General features: G+C 39.0%; 3 protein-coding genes across 3 annotated transcripts; all 3 read left to right on the top strand.

The window, feature by feature from the left end:
- The first annotated feature begins 1,244 nt into the window (after window positions 1-1,244).
- On the top strand, window positions 1,245-11,682 carry fgf6b (fibroblast growth factor 6b). Its single transcript, XM_039667836.2, has 3 exons — window positions 1,245-2,466; window positions 2,896-2,999; window positions 4,534-11,682. The coding sequence occupies exons 1-3, from the start codon at window positions 2,118-2,120 to the stop codon at window positions 4,708-4,710; spliced, it is 630 nt and encodes a 209-aa protein (XP_039523770.1). The 5' UTR covers window positions 1,245-2,117; the 3' UTR covers window positions 4,711-11,682.
- A 1,544-nt stretch (window positions 11,683-13,226) lies between these two features.
- Window positions 13,227-15,173, top strand: fgf23 (fibroblast growth factor 23). The gene is made up of 3 exons (XM_039667823.2): window positions 13,227-13,467; window positions 13,643-13,746; window positions 14,485-15,173. The coding sequence occupies exons 1-3, from the start codon at window positions 13,227-13,229 to the stop codon at window positions 14,914-14,916; spliced, it is 777 nt and encodes a 258-aa protein (XP_039523757.2). The 3' UTR covers window positions 14,917-15,173.
- Window positions 15,174-16,581: 1,408 nt separating this feature from the next.
- Window positions 16,582-21,008, top strand: rad51ap1 (RAD51 associated protein 1). Its single transcript, XM_089127226.1, has 10 exons — window positions 16,582-16,802; window positions 17,021-17,064; window positions 17,147-17,276; window positions 17,402-17,523; window positions 17,603-17,680; window positions 17,843-17,914; window positions 18,058-18,192; window positions 18,783-18,968; window positions 19,753-19,890; window positions 20,001-21,008. The coding sequence occupies exons 1-10, from the start codon at window positions 16,786-16,788 to the stop codon at window positions 20,126-20,128; spliced, it is 1,050 nt and encodes a 349-aa protein (XP_088983352.1). The 5' UTR covers window positions 16,582-16,785; the 3' UTR covers window positions 20,129-21,008.
- The last annotated feature ends 55 nt before the right edge of the window (window positions 21,009-21,063 follow it).

Here is a 21,063-nt window from a genome sequence, read left to right as displayed (position 1 = left end):
CTGAGCTCACAGCTCGTTTTTTTTAATGAACGGCTGGATGAATAGATATTAAAGTGGAGCATATGCTGCTGCAAGAGAATGCCATTTGGGCGGCGTGTTAAATGTTAAACGTCCGCTGATGCTCCTGATCTCATGCGTGAGTAATTCTCTCCTGGATTTCAGTGGCTCTCCTCAGCTGTCATTTCAATACCACCTAAACCCATGTTAATAAAAATCTAATTGAAAGGGTTTGAAACCACAGATCCAGTTACCGGGTTTGTGACAACCCCGCCTTGCACAAGGCCCTGTGGAGTTACTATATTCTTCAAAACAATTATATTCGAAAGTGTTTGTTTGTGTCTGTATGTGCCATGTTCTGCCTCTTAACAATTTTCACAAACACCATTAGAAGCTGTTGGACGTCATTCATTAATCAAAGCTTCTGCTTTTTCCTCAGAGAAATGATTGAGTGAGTCACAGGCTGTTGAATCCTATCCCAGGTAAACTGAAGCTGATGTGCAGCAGATGATTGGGTGCGGCGTAATCTGTCTGAACTTGAGAGGTAATGACAGCTGAATGCAACTCTCACACGTTTCTGCTTTGATCTTAGTTTTGCTCTGTTATCAACATGGACGTGTGGAAATCATATGAATTGTGCCACGGGGTGGGTTTGCTGTGCAGTGCACCAGCTTTAATGCAATGCAACCAGATTTATATAGGGTATTAAAAGAGCCTTATGATTGTGTTCCTGGAAAAATCGACTTTTTTTTACACATGCATAGACATCACTGATGCTGATTATTGTAACATTGAATGCTGGTCTGCTCATGTTGGTGCCGAGGGAGTCAGAAGGATTTGGGTTTTTTACTGATTTTAGAATTCTTTGCTAATTAGACGGTCACTTTTGTCAAGATGTGTGACAGCTGATGACTACTCGGCGATAAATGTTCAAGTCATGACTTTTAATTTTATTGCTACACACTGCAGTTCTTCTTAGAGCAATTAACCTGAATGACAGCTGTCAATCTTAAAGGATTCTATTAAGGTCACCATGAAATCAAAACTGGCTATTCGTTGTTTTTTTTATGGAATAGGCGATGGGAGTATTTATTGTAAAAGATTTGTCTGTGCACATTATCATTATTTTTTTTAATGAATGTGCCCTCCTAATCTTTAATCAAAATAACTTCTCATCCCTCTTGACAACCTGTCTTATTTGACTTAATGGTTTTGCCAACAACAGCGCCTCCCCAAGCGTCATCCATTCGGTGTTCGCTGTACTCGATGCGCACCTGGGGAGCCGCGTAGCGAAGCGCAGCATCAGCTGACGTACGGACATTGCGCGCGGTCCGAACATTCGTGAAGGTGCGTTTTCTCAGCATCATCACCGTGACATCAAGAGACAGGCAGCCTCCCGGAAAATAAAACCATCACGCTGCACGAGACGAGGGGACGTTGTGTGATCGGCAAGCGTTGAGGGAGCGCAATATTCTGGAATTGGTTCGTTGTGTAAACTTCCTGCACAAACAGCCTGGGATGTGACAGACAGGGGTGCCATTGCTCTCCGATGACAAGTGGACTGTTTTTACACCATCCTTCTAAATAAGGAAGCAGGGCTGTCAGACATATGACCACCGTCCCGATTTGGGCGCTGCCAGAGTGCCCATCGCATCCCATGATCGCGCACAAGCCGTCCAATAAGGCTCAGCGTGCGACCCCCATTTCACACGTGGAGTGACAGCAGCGTCCCATCATCATCAGACCGGCCAGTTCTTCTCGCCGCTTGCAACTTTCTCTCTTTCTCTCTCTCTCCCTCTCTCTTCTGCCTCCCCTCCCCAATATGATGTCATGTAAGGGTGGATTCTTGAGGTGAGATAGAGATTTTGATGAGTGGCATTCTCCACGACACGAGGCTTCGGAGCTGCAAAACATGATCATCACCTTCTCCACCTCAAGTTGTGTCTCTGCGCTCTCTGCCCGTTCTTCTGCTGCTCTCATCTCGGGCCACCGTCGTATGCCCGAAGTCCTGACCTGCCTCGCTAAATTAAGCCTGCACCACCATGCCGAGGGAAGAAAAACTAGAAGAGGGGTATTTTTAGTGCCATTAATTTTGACCACGTGCCCCGAAGGTAAACCCGATGGCCATTGCGCAAAGGTTCCTCATCAGTATGTCCTGCGAGGCCAACGCGCAACACTGGCCAAGGACTGCCGTTCTGCTCTTGGGATTGCTCCTAGTTGGGATTGTGTCCTCCAGTCCGCTTCCGAGTAGGACTAACAGGACAACTTTATTGGAGAAGCGATGGGAGAGCCTGTTCTCCCGCTCCGTGCTGGGGATCTCTGGAGAGAGACCGGAGCCAAACTGGGAGAATGACTATTTGCTGGGCATCAAAAGAGTGCGGAGGCTGTACTGCAATGTAGGCATCGGGTTTCATCTTCAGGTCCTCCCTGACGGCAAGATAAACGGTGTACATAATGAGAACCAGTACAGTGAGTTCATGGAATAATGCAATCATTAATTGCGCATATCCTCCGTATTCTCTATAGGCGACACTTGCGGTGTGCTTGCACTGCCCGCTGTCTTTGGAGGCGAAGACAAATCTATTAAAACACACCGTATCCATTAGTGCTAAATATCTGCGCGGGCTTAAACATGACATGAATGCTGGGACGGATTTAGATGGCAACTTATTTTTACACCGGCTCCTTGAGCGGCCCAGAAGCGCTTAGAACATGCACTCAAAGTGTGAGGGATGTTCATCTTTTGGCAATAATGTAGGCTAGTAGCCTAGTGGCGCGAGAGGCCATTTGCGCATCCACAATTGGCACCTGCAGAGGTTCCACCCACCGCATGCCTTGTTGTTCTGAGTCACGCGGAGCCGCTTTGTTGTGTGTAACATGCTTGTTCTGTTTGATCAGGTCTCATAGAGATCTCCACTGTGGCCAGAGGAGTGGTTAGCCTGTACGGAGTGAAAAGCAAGCTGTTTGTCGCAATGAATAGCAGAGGAAGGTTGTACGGAACGGTAGGTGTGCGCAACTATTTCCCTTCATTCTGCCTGCTGCCAATACGACGAGGCTTTGCATCCCCTACGACAGAGTGTGTGTGTGTGTGTGTGCGTGTGTGTGCGCGTGTGCGTGTGCGTGTGCGCGCGCGCGCGTTAAACAGGTGATGCTTCCATTGTGCGTTTTCAAGTAATTGATGATCCATGCATTTGGCTCGTACCCAACCCGACTAATAATAGTGTTTACGGCGTGCATGGATGTGTGCTGCATTCATTTTTTCATGCATTATAAATATAATGTGCTCTGGTTTGTTGACGTTTGCAACTGCTGCACGGCTTTTGCAAATTATTATTAAACGAATTTCAGGGTGCATTAGATCCAGGCACAGCGCCAAAGCAGCTTGCAAGCACTAACAAAAGGTTTATAATTACTTGCATTAAGCCTATAAACAAACACCTCATTCTTTTTATTCGCTGGTAGTTGTAATATAGATCAGGTTATTACTCAGACTTGTAATGTGTAAGCCTAAATGCAGTTTTCATCTATATTTCATCTAAGAACTCTCAATGACAGCATAAATTAAAATGTGTGTGGAGCTGCTTGCATTTACACAATGATGTTGTTTTGAATTGTTAATAGCTGGGGTGGTTATTATTTGTCATATGCATTTAATTCTTTACACTTATAAAGTGTAGGCTATCCCATGTTTGAAAAGAAAATGCCATATGAGCACATGACATGACAGCTCTGTCCAAAAACTGCTGAGTGTTTGAAGAGCATCTCCTGGAGAAGCAGAGATAAAGTAGACTGTTCCACAGGCCAGCCTAGCAGTCCTCAGTAAAATAATTAATTGATTTTTACTTAAAAGACCTGTTTGGGATTAGTATATGAGGTTAATACTTAAGGTTAATGGTTTTCTTGTAGTCATGTTGAACCAGACTAAAGTTTAAAGTTTCTTTGCTTTTGTGTGCATTTTCACAATATGTTATCAATTTAGCTAGTGTTAAGCAAAATCAAGCCATGATAATTTGAGAATTAGATCTGTTTGTACTGTCAGATCTAATTAAACTCGTTTCTGTTTATTGCCAAGGCAACAAATTAATTACTCACCCTTGAGTCTTTCCAAACTCGTTCATCTTCCAAACACAAATGAAGATCTTTTTGATGAAATATGAGAGCTTTCAGTCCCTCCATTGACAGCTACGCAACTACTTGATGCTTAAAAATATGCATAAAGATATCATAAAACGAATCCATATAAATCGATTGATTTAGTCCAAATTTTCTGAAGAGACACGATTGCTTTATGAACAGATTTAATTTAGACGTCATTGGTTTTCGCACATCAGGGGACGTCCTTGAGCTTCTGTTTACCACAACTGATGTGTGCATTGTGTATAAAAGCCTAAATTCAATCTGTTCATCATATAAAGCGATCATGTCTCTTCAGAAAATTTGGACTAAACCGCTCAAAGTTTGTCATTAATTTGATTTTAAAAATTTGCATCTGACCGAATGCTGGCATTCACATCCCTTCTCTTGTCCTCCTTTCAGGCTACCTTTAAAGATGAATGCAAGTTCAAGGAGACCCTGCTGCCAAATAACTACAATGCCTACGAGTCCTCCATTTACAAGGGATTCTACGTCGCTCTCAGCAAACACGGCCGAGTGAAGCGAGGCAACAAGGCCACCACCTCCATGACGGTCACCCACTTCCTCCCTCGAATATGAGCAGACTCTTGCAATAGTTCTTCATTTGCACTGGTCTCCCCGAGAGATCTGAAAACTGACACACGAACATTTAAAGGAACTGCAAGAATATCACCAAAATAGTACTTATTCTTTTTTTATATGTATATTTGGATAGGCCAGCTTTTTATCAGAATCTCTGAATATGCTATCCGTCGCTGCTTCTTTCTTTTATTTATATATATATATAAACAAACATATATATATTGACTATGGATGTGGAGGCTCCCCAGCCTTCCTTTCCCTAGTCAGGTGCTTGCCAAGAATTGAACAGACTCTGGGATGGATGATGGAAGTCCTCCTCTGCTTTTTACAGTTCTCGGCTTATTACCTCATTTAAATGGATGCATGAAGTTACGCAGAGACGAACGCTTGTTTATTTTTAGTTCTGTCTGAGCCGACACAAGCATAACGAGTCCTTATTTTTGTATCTTTGACAGTTGTTTTGTTGTTTTTCCTCATGCTGTAGGGTTGTGTGAGCACTTAAAAGAAAGCAGATCTCTCCTGCTGCATGTTGCGCTGAGGTGCCTTGGCATTCCCGCACACCGCCCCTTTAACATGCATGCTCTGAACGCCCCGGGGCGTCAGAAATAGGGCTGATATGTTAGCCAGGGCCCCGCGGGGACTCTCCCACAAAGGCCCCGAAGAGGGGAGAGGGGGAGGGGTGTGCATCTCTGCTTTATTTTACCTTTCTCTAATCAGAGAACGACGTATGAGGTGCGAGAGTGACTCATGAAGAGGCTGCGTTCAGAATCGTCTGCTGTCGTGATCTTTTCTAGCAGAAGCCCTGTTGGAGCTTTGAGGCTGTACGTTTTATTTGGACTCGAATTTCTTATGTTTTTGCAATTGAAACTTTTTTTATAAAGAAAACGGGGGTGGGGGTAGGGGGGGACAACACGAAAAAATGTGAAATCTACAGGGGAACTGATGCAAGCGCACATTGAAAATGGCTGGTTCAATTATACTATTGCTTATCACAGGTTTGCCTGAACAAAAGGAGCACTTGAAAATAAGCTTTAAGCATTGCTGTGAATGAGAACGTCTTCTAAACCAATGAAAATGCTGTAAATACTGACTGTGCACTGAAGAAGCCAGTAGCCCTGAGCTTTTGTCGCTTGTTGCTAAAGGCACACTGCCGTCAATGATGGCATCTGATTCAAGGGAATACGTGCAGTATATATTTATTTATTTTTGCTTCTGGTGTGTGAGTGTATGTGTGCGCGCACCTGTCCATGTGGATGCCTGTTTGTGCGTGCGTGCGTGTGTGTGTGTGAATCCTGGTAGAGGAGGACAGTGGAGCCTGGACTCTTTCCTGTTGCTGCAGAGGCACTGCAGTGGCACCCGTTACTGCTGCTCTATGCAAATGTAATTACAGGGTAGACGCTGTGGCATCCAAACTGAGGGACGCTCACTGTTTTTTTATGATTTTGGTTCGCCTGCATTTGTTCGCATCAGTTTCTGTCACCAAATGTTGCCCCATCGTTAAGGCAAGAACATTGTTTTTTCACAGGTCAATGTTGAGATTTTGGGCTATTTGGATTTCCTGTGTTGTTTTGGACTAAGAATGCATCTAAAATAGACGTTACATTTGATCTATTTGTGCCTGTTGATTTCACTTACAATACTTTTTTACTATTGCTAGTGGACAGACATAGCAATATGCCTAAAGGCTGTGAGGTGTTTCTCCACTTCAGCAGGACTTTACAGCCCAAAGTATACTGCACGAACGCAGGCGCTCTAGAAAGTTTCATCTTTGTCCAGTGTCAGTGCTATTTTTCTCCTGAAGTTATGACCGATTAACAATGTCTTTGTATTCTTTTAAACTAAAGGTGTGGCCATCTCTTAACCCCCTCACACAAGCGCTTGTCAATGCGGGCATCTGTTGTTGTTGAAGTCTCCGGTATTCTGTAGTTGTTGTTTCGTCTCTTTGGTTTCGTTTTTTTATACTGTGAAACAACGGCCGGGCCATTGTTGCAACCTTTTGGGACAACTGATTAGTGCAAAACAAATTCAATGCACATGTGCAACTGGTTACAAAAGTCGGACAGAATGCTTACTATTGTGGTGACGAAAAAGTGTAAAAATAAAAATAGCAGTTTTAGCTTAAAGTGTTCCCAGCAACTTGTCGTAATTGCATTTTTACTTTATGATGAGTAATCCTGGGAACATATTGAACTAAAATGGCTTGCCATAAACAAAAAGTATACGTTTTATTCCTAACTGTATTCTGAAGGTTTTTACAAAGGGTTTCGGTCATATATAGTTTGCCTGATTTTATTCAGAAAAACATGGTGAAAATATTTTTTGATAAAAAAGATGTACAAAATCCCCTCTGTAAAAACCTTTATCTCTAATACGTCAACAAAATGGCTTAATCCAGTTTATCTGAAAGTTAAAAACATGTCACCAGCTTGGGAAGTGAAATCTGTTCGTTATTTTTTCCCTATTCACCTTGGCTGTCTTGCCTTAAAGGGAAATCAAAAGGAATGACACTATTTTAGAAAGACTTATGGGACACCATGGCCTGGTTGTTTGTTCAATCTGTTTGAAGTATGTGAGTCCTCGTGGGTGGGGGTGGAATACCTGAGCAGAGGCCCCGCTGTTGACGTCCCTCTCGCACAGACAGTCTTGTAAAAGCCACGGTGTCCAGAAGCCTTGAGATTCCTGTAGTGCAAGGGTTCTTTCCGGTTTTCCATCCAACTTTAGTCCAAGGTCGTAGCTATGCACAAGAGTTGAACAGGTCGAAAATGCCCGACCAAGGTCTCGTTTCCTTTTCTCATTATTCCAATATCACTTAATACAAGTCCATTATTGTGTGATAGCATTTATTTGGATCCTGATATCTTTCTTTTTTTATGATTCATTTTTGATGTTTTTGATATGATAGGAGATGCGAAGTGGGGGAGAGAGGGAGGGGGAAGGGATCAGGAAAGGTCCGTGAGCCGGGACTCAAACTCGGGTCTCCCGGGCCGAAGCACGGTATATATGTCGGCACGAGGCTATTGATACCAACATATCCTGGGTTCTTTCCTGCTCCTCACAATCATCCATTTACTTTACTATCCCAGTTCCTGGTCTGTGCACGATTTATTGGTCTACATTATTCCAAATATCCACTCAAATTCATCAGAAAAACAGGTTCATGTTTACTTTAAGAATCTGGCTTTGTGATTTTATCTCCAATCACCACGAACCAGCCAAATCCAACACAATTTCTATTAGTGATTATCCATTAGTGAAATGACCTTATTTGGGTTATTAAAGTGCCCCATATGCAAATTTAATGGTTCCTCTTTTTGTTTTGGAGATTCCTGCAAACAAGTTTACATGCATCCAAGGTCAAAAAACACTTTAATTTTCTCATTATATACATTTCAGCATCACCTCATTCCCCCCAATTTCAAAACGGTTAATTCGAAGATTCATTCTCTCTAAACCCCTCCTTTCCGAGAGCCTGCTCTGCTCTGATTGGTCAGATGGCCCAGTCTGTTGTGATTTAGTACTCTGCTCTGATTGGTCAGACGGCCCAGTCTGTTGTGATTAGTCTACTCTACTTTGATTGGTCAGATGGCCCAGTCTGTTGTGATTGGTCCACTGTTGGAAACGGCCATTACTATATCTAAATTTCATCTCCGGAGGCATCCTCAGCTATTGATGCACAGTGAAACATACAGTAACGATGGCGTCGGTTTTACTGTATAAATTCGAGCCTGAGTCCTCATCCTTTGGAAGTTTATGCTAAGTGGATTTGCTTTCACAGCACAAAAAATATCATCTTCTCGACAGGATGACAAAATAAACCAAACTCCACTCTCAGCTACATATAGCAGTGTTTTAGGGCAGGTCAATGTAGATGTCGTTCACAGGCAGCCAATAATGACCATAGGCTCGAATTATGCAAATTTGTTACATGGATATTTAACATGAAGTGAGACGAATTAATGACGACTTGTTTCATGCAGTTCAGAATCGATTCTTTCTTTTGGAAGACAGTAACTTTACTTGTCATGCACTGTAATCTTTAAAACTTTGTAGAGCCTTTACATTGACAAACAGCTGTATTAAATAAAGCATAAAAGGTAATATTTAAAAAAAAAAAAAAAAAAAAAAGCATAATGGGACACCTTAAAAATTGAACTGGCTCCTTCCTAGCGCAGTGATATCAGGACAGACCTCTGCAGGACTGACGCAATACTTTAGGGAGACAAAAATGCCTAATAATTTCTTGCCTATGCCACGCTGCTTGTTCTGTGGTCTCATCTGTTAAAAGATGTTAAAGGCATTCAGTCATTACTTGTACATTAGCAAATCTCTTCAGTTTTTTCTGCTGTGCCATTGAGGACTGTATTTAGCTGATGTGCCTCAGAATTCAAATCACTGTGAGTCTACAAAAACAATAAAACACCTTTAAGACATAAATGTCACTATTTAATAGCTTTTCATACACATTTAATGATGTCAGTGGATAAGCTAACATTTTGGCTTCATTAGAACCTTATTTTAAGATGATTCAATAAAGATCAAGGAATAATCGGTTTAGCAAACTATACTGCATGGTCAACCTATAAATCTATTTTAATACAGTATGTCTTCTGAATGTGTTGTAATATCTTGAGCACTAATGAAGCGTTGAGAATAGGGGAGTGAAATCAGGGAGTGTGTCCTCATTGTGACAACAGAAGAAAAGGTTCTATATAGAACCTTAAAGGATTCTGTAAGCGCTTATAGAACCTTTTAGGGGTTCCATCGTGGATTATTTTATGAATGTTTTAATTCATTTTCAATTACATTTTTTTTAAATGAAACAACATACTTTATCACTACAAAAATATTAAAATAACACATTAATTATGAAAGTATTATGCAGTCATTTAAGAAATTTCTCTTTTTATAGAAGTTTTTTGGCTTTAAAATTGAGTCAAGAACCCTAGGGTTTTATATAGAACCCCACTGAGCCTTTTTTTTCTATGGCTGAAGAATGAGCGATGTGCGTGAACATTTGGGAATCGGAGCCTTCTCATCTGCTGATGTATGTCGCTTGGATTTATAGCAACAGCTGTAAAAATGTTTATTGGGCATAGAATATAGACACCAGCTTCCTGGTACACTCTCCTAACGCTCATGAGAAAAACGTATGTGCATGAATGACTGCAAGCTGTCACCGTCTGAATCCTCCTCGCATATGGAGGGAGGCTTTCAGGAAGCACTGGGCATTAGAATGGGATGCCAGTTCTTGGCTTTGCAGTGTTTTTGTTTTGAAATGGCTTTTGTGTGGCTGATCCTGTTACAGTGAGAGGATAGACCCCGATGTCTGAGGGGGGTCATTATTCATTCAGAGTGATTTCTGCATTTTTTTTATTTTTTATCTTTTTTTGACACTAGCACATTACATAGGCTACTACAATACATAAGCCACTTCAATTTGTTAAAGGGTAAACAGACAAATTAGATAAAGGAAAATAAGAAAGGATATGAGTCCAAATCTGCCATGGGATAATTAAATGTAACAATTCATGTAAAAAAATGTATATTTTATTGGAAAATGAAACAAAATTGTATCAAAAACCTTGAACAATGGTCACTAACTCGGGTGAAATTTTCAATTGGATTGGTGTTTATTCTCTGTAGCATGCAGTGTGACGTATTTCACTTCATTCTCTGATCATTCCCATTCAATTTCAGTGAGGGAAGAACAAATACACTCACATGTGTAATGTATTCTGTACATTATTGTCTCTGACAGACAGCATTGAAGCCGCTCATGCTGCCCTTTTCTTCTTTGTAGTCAAAACATCCGGTAGGCTAGTGTGGGTTTTCCAGAAAATGCGTGACTCGCTGGACCTCTGCTTCTACTACAGTGTAGTGTGCACATTATTTTTTGACAGACATTGATGTCGGGGTATTCAAATGATGTGGATTTGAAAACAGATGAATTGTAAGCCTATACTATTTATTCAGTGAAGTGATTGATGCCCATGAGTGTGTTATGTCCATATTTTTAGTTAGAATTTTCTAACCGACAGCCAGCAAGCTATTGACGGACGTGATAATGTGCACGAGGGGTGTTTGGGTTATTATAAACGTGCTGGAGACGTTCAAAATGCTTTTTGTGTTCATTATACTTATTTTACTGAATGAAGTTTATTTTGTAATTCAGAGACTGACATGTTTGTCTTGTCCAAAATGTTTCATTCAGCTGTCGCAAATTCATTGACTTCTGAAAACCAAGTTCTTTTTTTTTTTTTTTTTTTAACAGGAAAAGAGGGATTTTGATGCACAAAGTTATTTTTATTGTCTCATATAAGAAAAATATTTTATTTAAACCAATGAAAATGCAGATCCTATTGTAAATATTTGTTAGAAATTACTTGTTCCATTATTACCCCTTAGCAGGTTTTGACACACACACACACACATATATATATATATATATATGTGTGTGTGTGTGTGTGTGTGTATGTATGTATATACACACACACACACACACATTGGTACAATCCAGGATTTTGTGTGGCTGTTTTGTTTTTCTGTCCGCTCCTCTTTGTAAACACATCTCTCACCCTTGCCTTAGTTAAGATTTCCTGCAATGATTTTTGACAGAAAACTGAGGACATAATCATGTGTTTCTAAAAACAAACGCTGACGCTGTGTATAAGATTTATTGAAAAATATTTTTTTCCTTTACTTTTCTACGTATGTGCTGTGCACAGCAGTTTAATCATGTTCCAGATGTTAATAAAACTATTTCTTTTTTTCTTCTTTTTTCATATATGTGTGTATTTGTTTCACATTTTAATTATGCTCAAAGTAGCACGTACAGTGAGCAGTCAGAACTGATTCTTTTCTAGAAATAATTGCCACTCCAGTCATGCTGTCAGGATGTCACACTCATACAGGATCATTTATACAACATGAAACAGTTCAATAAACTAATCGCAAGTATTCATAAACTTCTTCCCTGTCATGGTTATTTGAATTTTTGTCTGATTTAAGCTTGAGAGTTATACAATATATCTGTGTGCGTGTGTGTGTGTGTATGTATGTATATATATATATATATATATATATATATATATATATATATATATATATATATATATATATATATATATATATACATATGTGTGTGTGTGTGTGTGTGTGTGTGTGTGTGAATGTTAGTATGGAATGTTTACTTTTTTAGATTTAATTACTTGCCATTATCCGTGCCTAGCTAGTTCCTTTTTCTTCACAAATTGTTCCTGTTTCTTTTCTATTTTTGGAATTATAATAAAATATAAAAGAATAAAGTATTTAAGGAATGAAAATATGATAAAGAATAATATAAAGAATAACAAGTTTAAGTATTAGACTGCACTGTATGACCAAAAGTGATATCTGGGGGGATATTAGTTATTATGACCCTACAATTTTGATTTGAATAAATCATCAAAATATGAAGATATTTTAAATATGAGGGAGGAACAAAACACTAAGGTTATCTGACAAAATTATTTGGCAAAAAATGGAAAAAAGAGGCAAACTACAGGTTTTATTTTCCTATTTTACATAAAACATATAAAGGAAAAAGCATGCATTGACCCCAACATAATCAGTTAGCCTATTAATGTGTTTTTGGCAAGTTTTTTTTCTTTTCTTTGTATGACCAAAAATGATGTCCGCACATTTTGTCATGTTTCATTGCGTTTTCATAAAACACACACACAAAAGAATCCAAAGCCAAGCAATGGTCATAAAATCTTTACGAAATTCAAAAAATGTTTAACAAAGGAACACAGTTTAAATTTTCTCAGGCCCGACATCAATTTTGGCCACTTCTGTTGCTGTAATGAAAAAATCGTTGTATTCTTTTATGATTATTGTTGTTGTTATATCTTTATATTCTCTACACATGCAGTTATGTTCATGTTTGCACCATCTGAATCGGTCCCTGTTCTGTTCGTGAATGAAGCACAAGTTCCCTCTGCTGGTCAACACGAGGAAGTTTGGGGTCATATACTGCATTTACATTACATTTACATTTATTCATTTAGCAGACGCTTTTATCCACAGCGACTTAAAAATCCCCGTTCAGCCTACTGATCGTGCAGAGAAGTCAATTCATAGGTTAGAGAATCTCTATTTAAATAAACGCAAGCCTATACATCTTAACAGTTGAGAAACATTTGGAGGCCACTAAATGATGCAAAATAACTACTGATATGAGCCGAGAGGTACTTTGTCTCTTTATATCCCGTGAGTTAAGACACATAGAACGTCAAATTTGTGGCAAATTGACAAACCAATAATGGTTTGCATGTCAATTACCTCCATAACAAGGTGGACATGTTGAAGCCACCCCCTCACATCCTCTGGCTCTGGGGGCGAGTGTTGCGTAAAGGTTGGCGAGGAGTGGCACAGGATGCGTTTAAATAGCCACGCTCACAAACTTTTACGCATCACAACCTCTTCAGCTCTGCACACTGGTTTTACGCACCGATACTCTGCGCTCTGTGAAGATGCGTTGCGCACTTTCCAACCTGCACATGCTGCACTCATCTGTCCTTGCGCTGTGGTTCACAGCTTTCCAGGGCTTCAGACCTGCGGATGCTGCCCCCAACCCTTCTCCTCTCCTGGGCTCCAACTGGGGGAACCCGCGGAGATTCATCCACCTTCAGACAACTTCAGACTTAAACAACTTCTACTTGGAGATCAGTCCGAACGGACATGTGCGCAAAACTACAAACCGGGGGTCCTTCAGTGAGTATACCCTATACCTGCTGTTTTTTCATAGGCATAAAGATGATGCCACCGATACTTAATACCAGTAAAATAAAAGTCAAACTACACCAGTCTGAGCAATTTTTTTTTTCATATGAAACACTGTCCTTTATATCTCCACAGTTTAATCTTATTTAAATCCTGATTTCAACAGGTGTAATTTTATTGAAGGCAGAGAGCAGAGACCGTCTGGCAATATTTGGAGTGAAAAGCAACCGATTTTTGTGCATGGACGCAGGAGGGGCCCTTTTTACATCTGTAAGTTTTTAATCAAATACATTTGAAAAGGGTGAAAAAGAAAAAAAAGTATAAAAAGTAAGGCTAATCTTGTGTAAGTTACACACAGAGATCATTATTAATAGCTATAAGGCCTGTTCACACCAAGGATCAGAACTATAACGAGAACTATAAAGATTTTGTGCTGAAAATCGTTCCAATAAAAGAATAACACACCACAACTAAACATAATGGCACAGAGAAAAGATAGTTGGAATCACTTACAGAACAAATTGTCCTCTACGGGCCATCATCAGCCCCAGAAAGTTTATTATTTAAATGTATGTACATTTCTAAATTGCATTATACCTTTGCATGAAATTACAATAGTTCTAACACAGCTTTGAGGGTATAGCCTTTGTTTTTCAGCCGCTGTGGGAGTGACGGTAAAATTTTGACATCTCTCTATTTTTTCCCCTCTTTTGAAAGTTGCGAAACACTATTGTGGAGTTTTTCTTTTTTGTTATTTGAGCAAATGGGAACATGAAAAACATGTTTAATGTAGTCTCTCATTCACCACTAGAAGTTTACCCTACTATGATGACTTCTGCTTGTGAGAAACCCGGGAATGTGGCAACGGTCAATTGTTATCGTTATAGTTTATGTTATAGTTCTTGGTGTGAATGGCCCTTATACCTCTTGGTACATAACAATAGCCATGACACTTTGCCTTCTTTGGATTTGTTATTTTACTATTGGTATATTTCTGTATGTCTTTAGACGGTCTGCAATAAAGAAGATTGTCTTTTTCACCACAAACTTTTGGAGAACAATCGTGACGTGTACTACTCCACCAAGCATGGCGTACTGCTTAACCTGGATGGGGCAAAACAGGTGTTCATAGCTGGACAAAACCTCCCTCAGTCATCTCTCTTCTTATCAGAGAAGAACACTGTCCCACTGGAGCGCCTGCAGCACCGGGAGCGGAGGAACCGTCAGGTGAATCCGTCAGACCCACTGAACGCGCTCCGGTACGGAGAGGAGTCAGACTCCAGAGCTGCTCAAGAGGACGATGCGGACTTGGACTTTGAGCCATCAGAGGGACAAAACATCTCCAGAGAAACCCTAGTTTCCCCATCCGATGATGACCCTTGGGACCTTCTTCACGACTCAAGCCCCGGCAGTCCCCGGATTTCAGCAATTGTCGGATAGACCATCTCGATCCTCCAGGTGACTGTGGACCCGCCAACGTATGAGTGTGACTCCATATTTTCATCAATGGTCATAAATAAATCTTTTAAAGGACATATATTAAAAATCACATAGATCTGCAGAATCTTTAGGCTGTTTAATATCTCCATCCCACCAAATCTGAAGAACCTGCGTTGTTGTTTTTTTTTCACCTGCCCCCATGAATTTGTCTTTGGTGCTGGACACCACCCGTGGATAACAATTAACCAAGAAAGTATTTATTTATTTAAGTAATTACATATGTTTTATTTATGGTATTTATATGGATGCTTTAAAATTTATGTTAGATGTGCAGGGAAATGTTATAGGCAATACCCGTTTTACTCGTTTTTATTAAATAAAAGTTTTTTTCATGATTAAAGAAAATATGTTCTGTGATTTATTTGTGTCTTATTCATCTTGCAGTAAAGTACGCTCGTTTTTTACATTTATTTATTTGAATGTGCATTAAACAGTAAGCTATGACATAAACAGGCATTTTCAAAGATGAAAAGAATGAGGAAAAAAGAAAAATAATCTTTGCAAAAAAGCGAGTTAATTTGGATAATATCATCTGTTTATCACCTTTTGGTTACAGGACTGTGAGATTTGTTTGACTGAACTTGTCCCTCAGTGGAAAGCTATCTGGTTTAACATCTCAGGTTCCTGTCATTAGAGGGGAATAATGAACACTCAGAATCAATCTGAAATCTGAGTCTCCAAGAATAAACCTTTCCACATTCTGTTTTGTTTCCAATGTCAAAGGCTGCACTTTGGTTATTTTTGGAAGGAAAGGCCTTAGAGAGAGCCCTTTAGGTTACACTATGACCTGGTTACAGTATGTTAAAGCTGTACTAGAAAGAGGATTTAGATTTTGTAGCTGATTTGAGAGCAGCATGTTTTGAAAAATGACATTTTACAGTTTCTTATGTAAAATTTAAAAAAAAGAAATTTGAGTTACGCAATTCATAAGAAATATGTAGTAGGATACATTTTTATTTTACTCAATAGAAGTTTCTGATGTAGGGCCTAAAATTTCAAGTCTTAATGGTTGGTTCAATCTAAATCTGCATATTGCAATATAGTCTATCATTATCTCAAACTTTTTATTCATTTATTTATTACCAAAATAGCCTATATTCTGTGAAGTAATCCTAAACTATTTGAAATCCTTTACTAAGAGAGGATGTAACATTATATATTTTAAATCAGCAAAGAATCATCAGGTTATTAACATCTAACAAAAATATCTAATTATTATTATTATTATTTATTATTATTATTATTATTATTATTATTATTATTATTATTATTATTATTATTATTATTAAGATTTACAAATACACCAAGGTGGTACATTATGATAAACATCAAAAATAAATAAGTAAAATCTAAATATAGAGATGAAAAAACTTTTTTTTCGTGTGACGTGATCTCCGCGTCCACGCTTAGAATCGTATCCGCAGATTCAACATTTAAAAAAACGCACAAAGCTCGTGCACCTTTGAAACAAGTTTCGTCGAGGTTTTAAGACCATATAATAATTGGAAAATACTATTATATTTTAATCACTTAATTTGTGTTGAACTGGAAACACAACAGTAGACACGCTTGTAGTGAATTGCAAATTCGTATATTCAGGTAGATTTCCGTAGTTTGTTTTCAGGCGGGACTGTGCCTCTGCTGCTCACAAAACAAAATGACACAAATACAGACGTTCTAATATCGCCACTTATATTTTTTACTTGAACAATAGCTATCACGAAAGGTAACTTAGTAGAAAAACACGGTAGTAGTGTCAGTGTTCATAGCGCTTTAAAGTGCGATTTTATTCTCTTTTATCACAAAATTATGGACAGACCTTCTAGGTGCGTATTAACGTTATATAACGTTTAATGAGTTAATCAGTGCCTTAGATTAGTGTTGTCTTGTCACTTTCCATATATGCTTGCATCTTGACAGCTGTCTTTGTCTTTCGTAATGACCTGATACTTACTGATATTTTCATAATCAATCACCTTGAGTTCATATATCTGGAAAGGCAGTGTCCTCGTTGATGCAAACTGTGTTTTCTACCTGTCATCAGAAATAGGAAAGCTGTTAACTACTCAGTCTTCCAAGACGATGATGGTGAGACATCTGATTTGCTTTAAGGATATCACTTTAAAATCACTTAGAACCTATAAAGATGTTTCCATGATCTATGTGACAGATGAGGACTTTACCTGTGTGAAACCTCCTCCCAAAAAAGCTCGAACGGCTGTTTCGGAGAGAAACCACAAGACTACAAGTGCATCTCCAAATGAAGTTGTTATTCTCACCAGCCCAGGAAGCAGGAAGAGGTTACAAAAAGCTTTTTTTTTTGCCTTTTCAAAACACATTTCACTCACAGAAAAGTATTAATGTACCACAGTCCAATGAGTGTATGTAATGACACCATTGACCCTTTACTGTTGTGTTATTTCAGGGCATCTCTGGATGATAAACTTTATGACAGAGATTTGGAGACAGCTCTAACATTGTCATTGCTAAGCTCTCCAAGAACACAAGATGGAGAGCCTACAACCAAAACAGGTGAATATTCTGCTGGTCTAAGTACTAATTTCCTTCATTTGAGAAGTGCAAAGCTGTATTTTACTGTTATTTATTGTCTTTTTGTGTTCTGCAGATGATTGTGATGTGTCTCAGCCTAATCAATGTTCTCCACCTGTTCTGATACACTGTAGTGCTGATGCCAGCCATATAGGTAACAACAAAATTGTGTCTTTTTACTGGTCACAAACTGATTATCTCTTCTCTTCTGTATTTTTATGATTATTTGTACATATTTATGCAACATCATTCGACATTTCCATGCAGAAACCTTTGTCTATTCTCTAAATAAAACTCCGTGCTTGATTTTGTACAGTAGATGATAGTCATCCCCATCCAGATCTTCCTCCTGTGCTGTCAAATTGTTGCATTGATGGCAGAAGTTTAGGTAATGCAGGCTTGTCATTATACAGATATGAACAATTGATGTTAACAAAATTGAAATTTCAAAGGGTAAAAAAAAAGAGAACAAACGTTATATTTTCTATGCATGTGTGCCTATCATGTGTTTATTATTGTCTTTGTTTTCAGGGCTGAATTTGATCAGCTTGGATGCCTCCCCTACCAATGTTTCCAAACAGACTGATGCCTCAAAAGAACAGAAAAAACCACTAAAGGAGAAGGACAACAAAGTTGATGAGGACTACCAGCCGCAAAACACACCAGGTAATCTGAGGACCTTCACTTAATTAATGAGGCCATATTATGTATTTTTACAAAGGCTTAAAGGTGGTTTTGGGGGTCTAATAGAGCATGTTTTCATGCTGGAATGTAAAAATCGCATGTTTGACATTGTTGTAGCACCTCTTTTTCCAGTCAGTCAGTAACTCTCTGTTTAGGTCCTGTCTTTATGAAGCTCCTCCTTTTGAAAAGCACAATGTGCTCTGATTGGTCGACTGGACCAGTGTGTTGTGATTGGTCAACCACTTTGAGTGTGTTTGGGAAATGTCACACTCCTTACCATGACTGCAAGTTTCAACACACTTCTAACTAACTGAAGCAGGACTTGTTCCTTTATTTTGCGTATGCTTTGGACAGGAATTATTTAAATGGGGAATATTGTGACTTTTTTCATGCTCAAACAGCAAAGTTACACAATAGAGAAAGTTGAACATATTAAAAGCTTAGTAGATACTTTTTAAAGTTACATGGACCTGGACTGGCCTCTGATGCGCATGTTTTCAGTGTTTTCATGATGAAATTTAATCCTACTGATTCAAAATGTGGGCATTTATTTATGGTTGTTCCGGTTGCAGATTCGGAGAGTGATGCAGACTTCACTGAAGAAGATGAAAGTGAAGACGAGACATTCACGGTGAAGAAGATAAAGGTGGTGAAACTAAAGACAGAAAAAAAAGCACCACCTCCTGTGAAGGACAAGAAGGAAAAGAAAGACAAAAAGCCCACGAAAGCCCCATATGCCTCAAAAGCTAAAACCCCAGGTACTTTTTTCTGCTCTTAAGAGTGTGTTCACACTTGTAGTTAGTTTCTCTTGGTTCTTTTGGTCTGGACCAAAAGAGAAAATCATACATTTAGTCCTGGTTCACACTGTCATTTTTAACACCAAAACTAAAGGTACAAAAAAAAAAATATTTTGTGCAAAACTTAGTCATTTTTTTTTTTAACACTGAACCTAAAGATACAAAACAAAAAACAGCTTTTCTAACATATATTTTGCGACAAAACTTACAGAACATCCAAAACAATGCTGTGTGCTGGGCTAAATGCGCTCATTGTATGTGTATACATGGTATTTTTACCAGCTGAGAACTCGTGAAGAGTTTGTGTGAGGGAGTCAAAATAGTGCAAGGAATCCCTCCGTCACACACCCAAACAGAGATCTGCTGCAAGTAGACAGCATTTCTGATGCCTATACTGAACTGTAAAGAGTAGCATTTTCTCTCCTATGATGAGAAAAAAAGGTATGCTTGAGTATTCTGTCCTTTTTAGGGGTCGCATCTTGTGACATGAGGTCCTGGTCCTGGTTTTGGCTGGTTTAGATGGCTTTGGTCTTTGCTGCGTTCATATTTCTGTCGAACTGTACCAGAGTTCGTTTGGAAGTGGAGCGAGATCCACCTTTTCATGGGTCTTAGTCCACTTGTCTGGTGAACAGAACAATCGCACCAGAGTTCATTTCAATTGAACCAAACCTGCCAAGTGTAAAAATCCTACATTTTACCGTCCAATGAAAGACGTGCCATACTAACATCTCTCTCTTTTTGACAGCTCCCAGCCCAGCGATCTGTCGGAGTCCAGCTGCTCCTGTGTCTGGACTGAAGAAGACACCAAATACTCCACCTATCTCTAAACCTGCTCTCTGCTCCAGTCCTGCAGGGGGCAAATTGCCCAAGTGGAATCCCCCTGGTGAGACTACAGGCTGAAATCATCAATGCAAAGATTTTTTGCCTGGCAAAAAAAGGAAAAACTGCTGTATTTGTGGTCCTGTTGTAAATTCTTTCTAAATCCATTTCCAGGTCTGGTTGGCCGGAGTCCCGGTGCGTCTCAGAATGCACCTATGAAATCTCCTGGACAGGGCCTGCGTTTAGGACTTTCCCGTCGGGCTCCAATCAAACCCCTTCACCAAAATGCTGCTGTGAACTAAACAGACTAGTTTTAAAGAGACTATATAATGAGAAGCTGGACATCTTTAGGTTTCCATGGCAGAGAAAAAAATGGTAAGAAGTCTATTTTCAAAGTACTGAAATTTGTCCAGAATTTTAAGGCCTTTCAACACTTACTTACTGTAAGAAATACATTACTTGCAGAAGGAAGTAAATTAATTTTTGTTGTCAGTGTAATATTTTTAAATGTCTTTTGTGTGGTGTGTTTTAGCTCTGTAAATATGCACTTTTTGATAAACATTAAAGACTGTGTAATATGCTAAAATCTGAATTTGCTCACTCGTTTTCATTCACTCCCTGAAGTTATATATATATATATATATATATATATATATAATGTAGGGAATAGTGAATGAGGGTATGGGGGCGATTTCAGAGCGCCTGTCTTAAGTGAACGCTCAAGCCATGTCTCCCTCTTGTTGCCAAAACAAGCCATTAATAAGGGAGAGGGAAACAAACAAACAAAACAAACAAGGGAATCTGGGGTGGAGAATATACGCCTATATTCTTTGAAAGTTGAATTGAATGTGCTATGCAAATAAAACTGAAAACCAGCTCACTGACTAGCTGCCATCAAAGTCTTTAAAGGTAATTGATTGCCTATGTAAATTGTAAGAAATCTTGTTTGCAGAGGCAGGGTCTTTCTTCATAAATTAGGTCACAACACTGGAAGTCAACTCTTTCTATAAGTAAGCCTTTCAATGCTGCAGGTTTTGTGAATACTCAAAACTGCAACAGGTGATAATCTCTTTAGGAATACTCTCTCTGTGTGCCTATTCTGACTTAAAATAAAATATCTGACTTTTCCTAGTTTGGTGAACTTTATGTGGGTGTTTCTCAATAAAACAATTACATAAAATAGTTCTTGGTGTAACAAGTGCCTTCTGTAATAATTTAGGCTAAATCAAAATCAATC

Source organism: Pimephales promelas, chromosome 24 (assembly GCF_988280905.1).
Source record: "Pimephales promelas chromosome 24, fPimPro1.hap1.1, whole genome shotgun sequence".
In the NCBI taxonomy this organism is placed as follows: Eukaryota; Metazoa; Chordata; class Actinopteri; order Cypriniformes; family Leuciscidae; genus Pimephales; species Pimephales promelas.
This window is presented reverse-complemented; position numbering and strand designations above follow the sequence as displayed.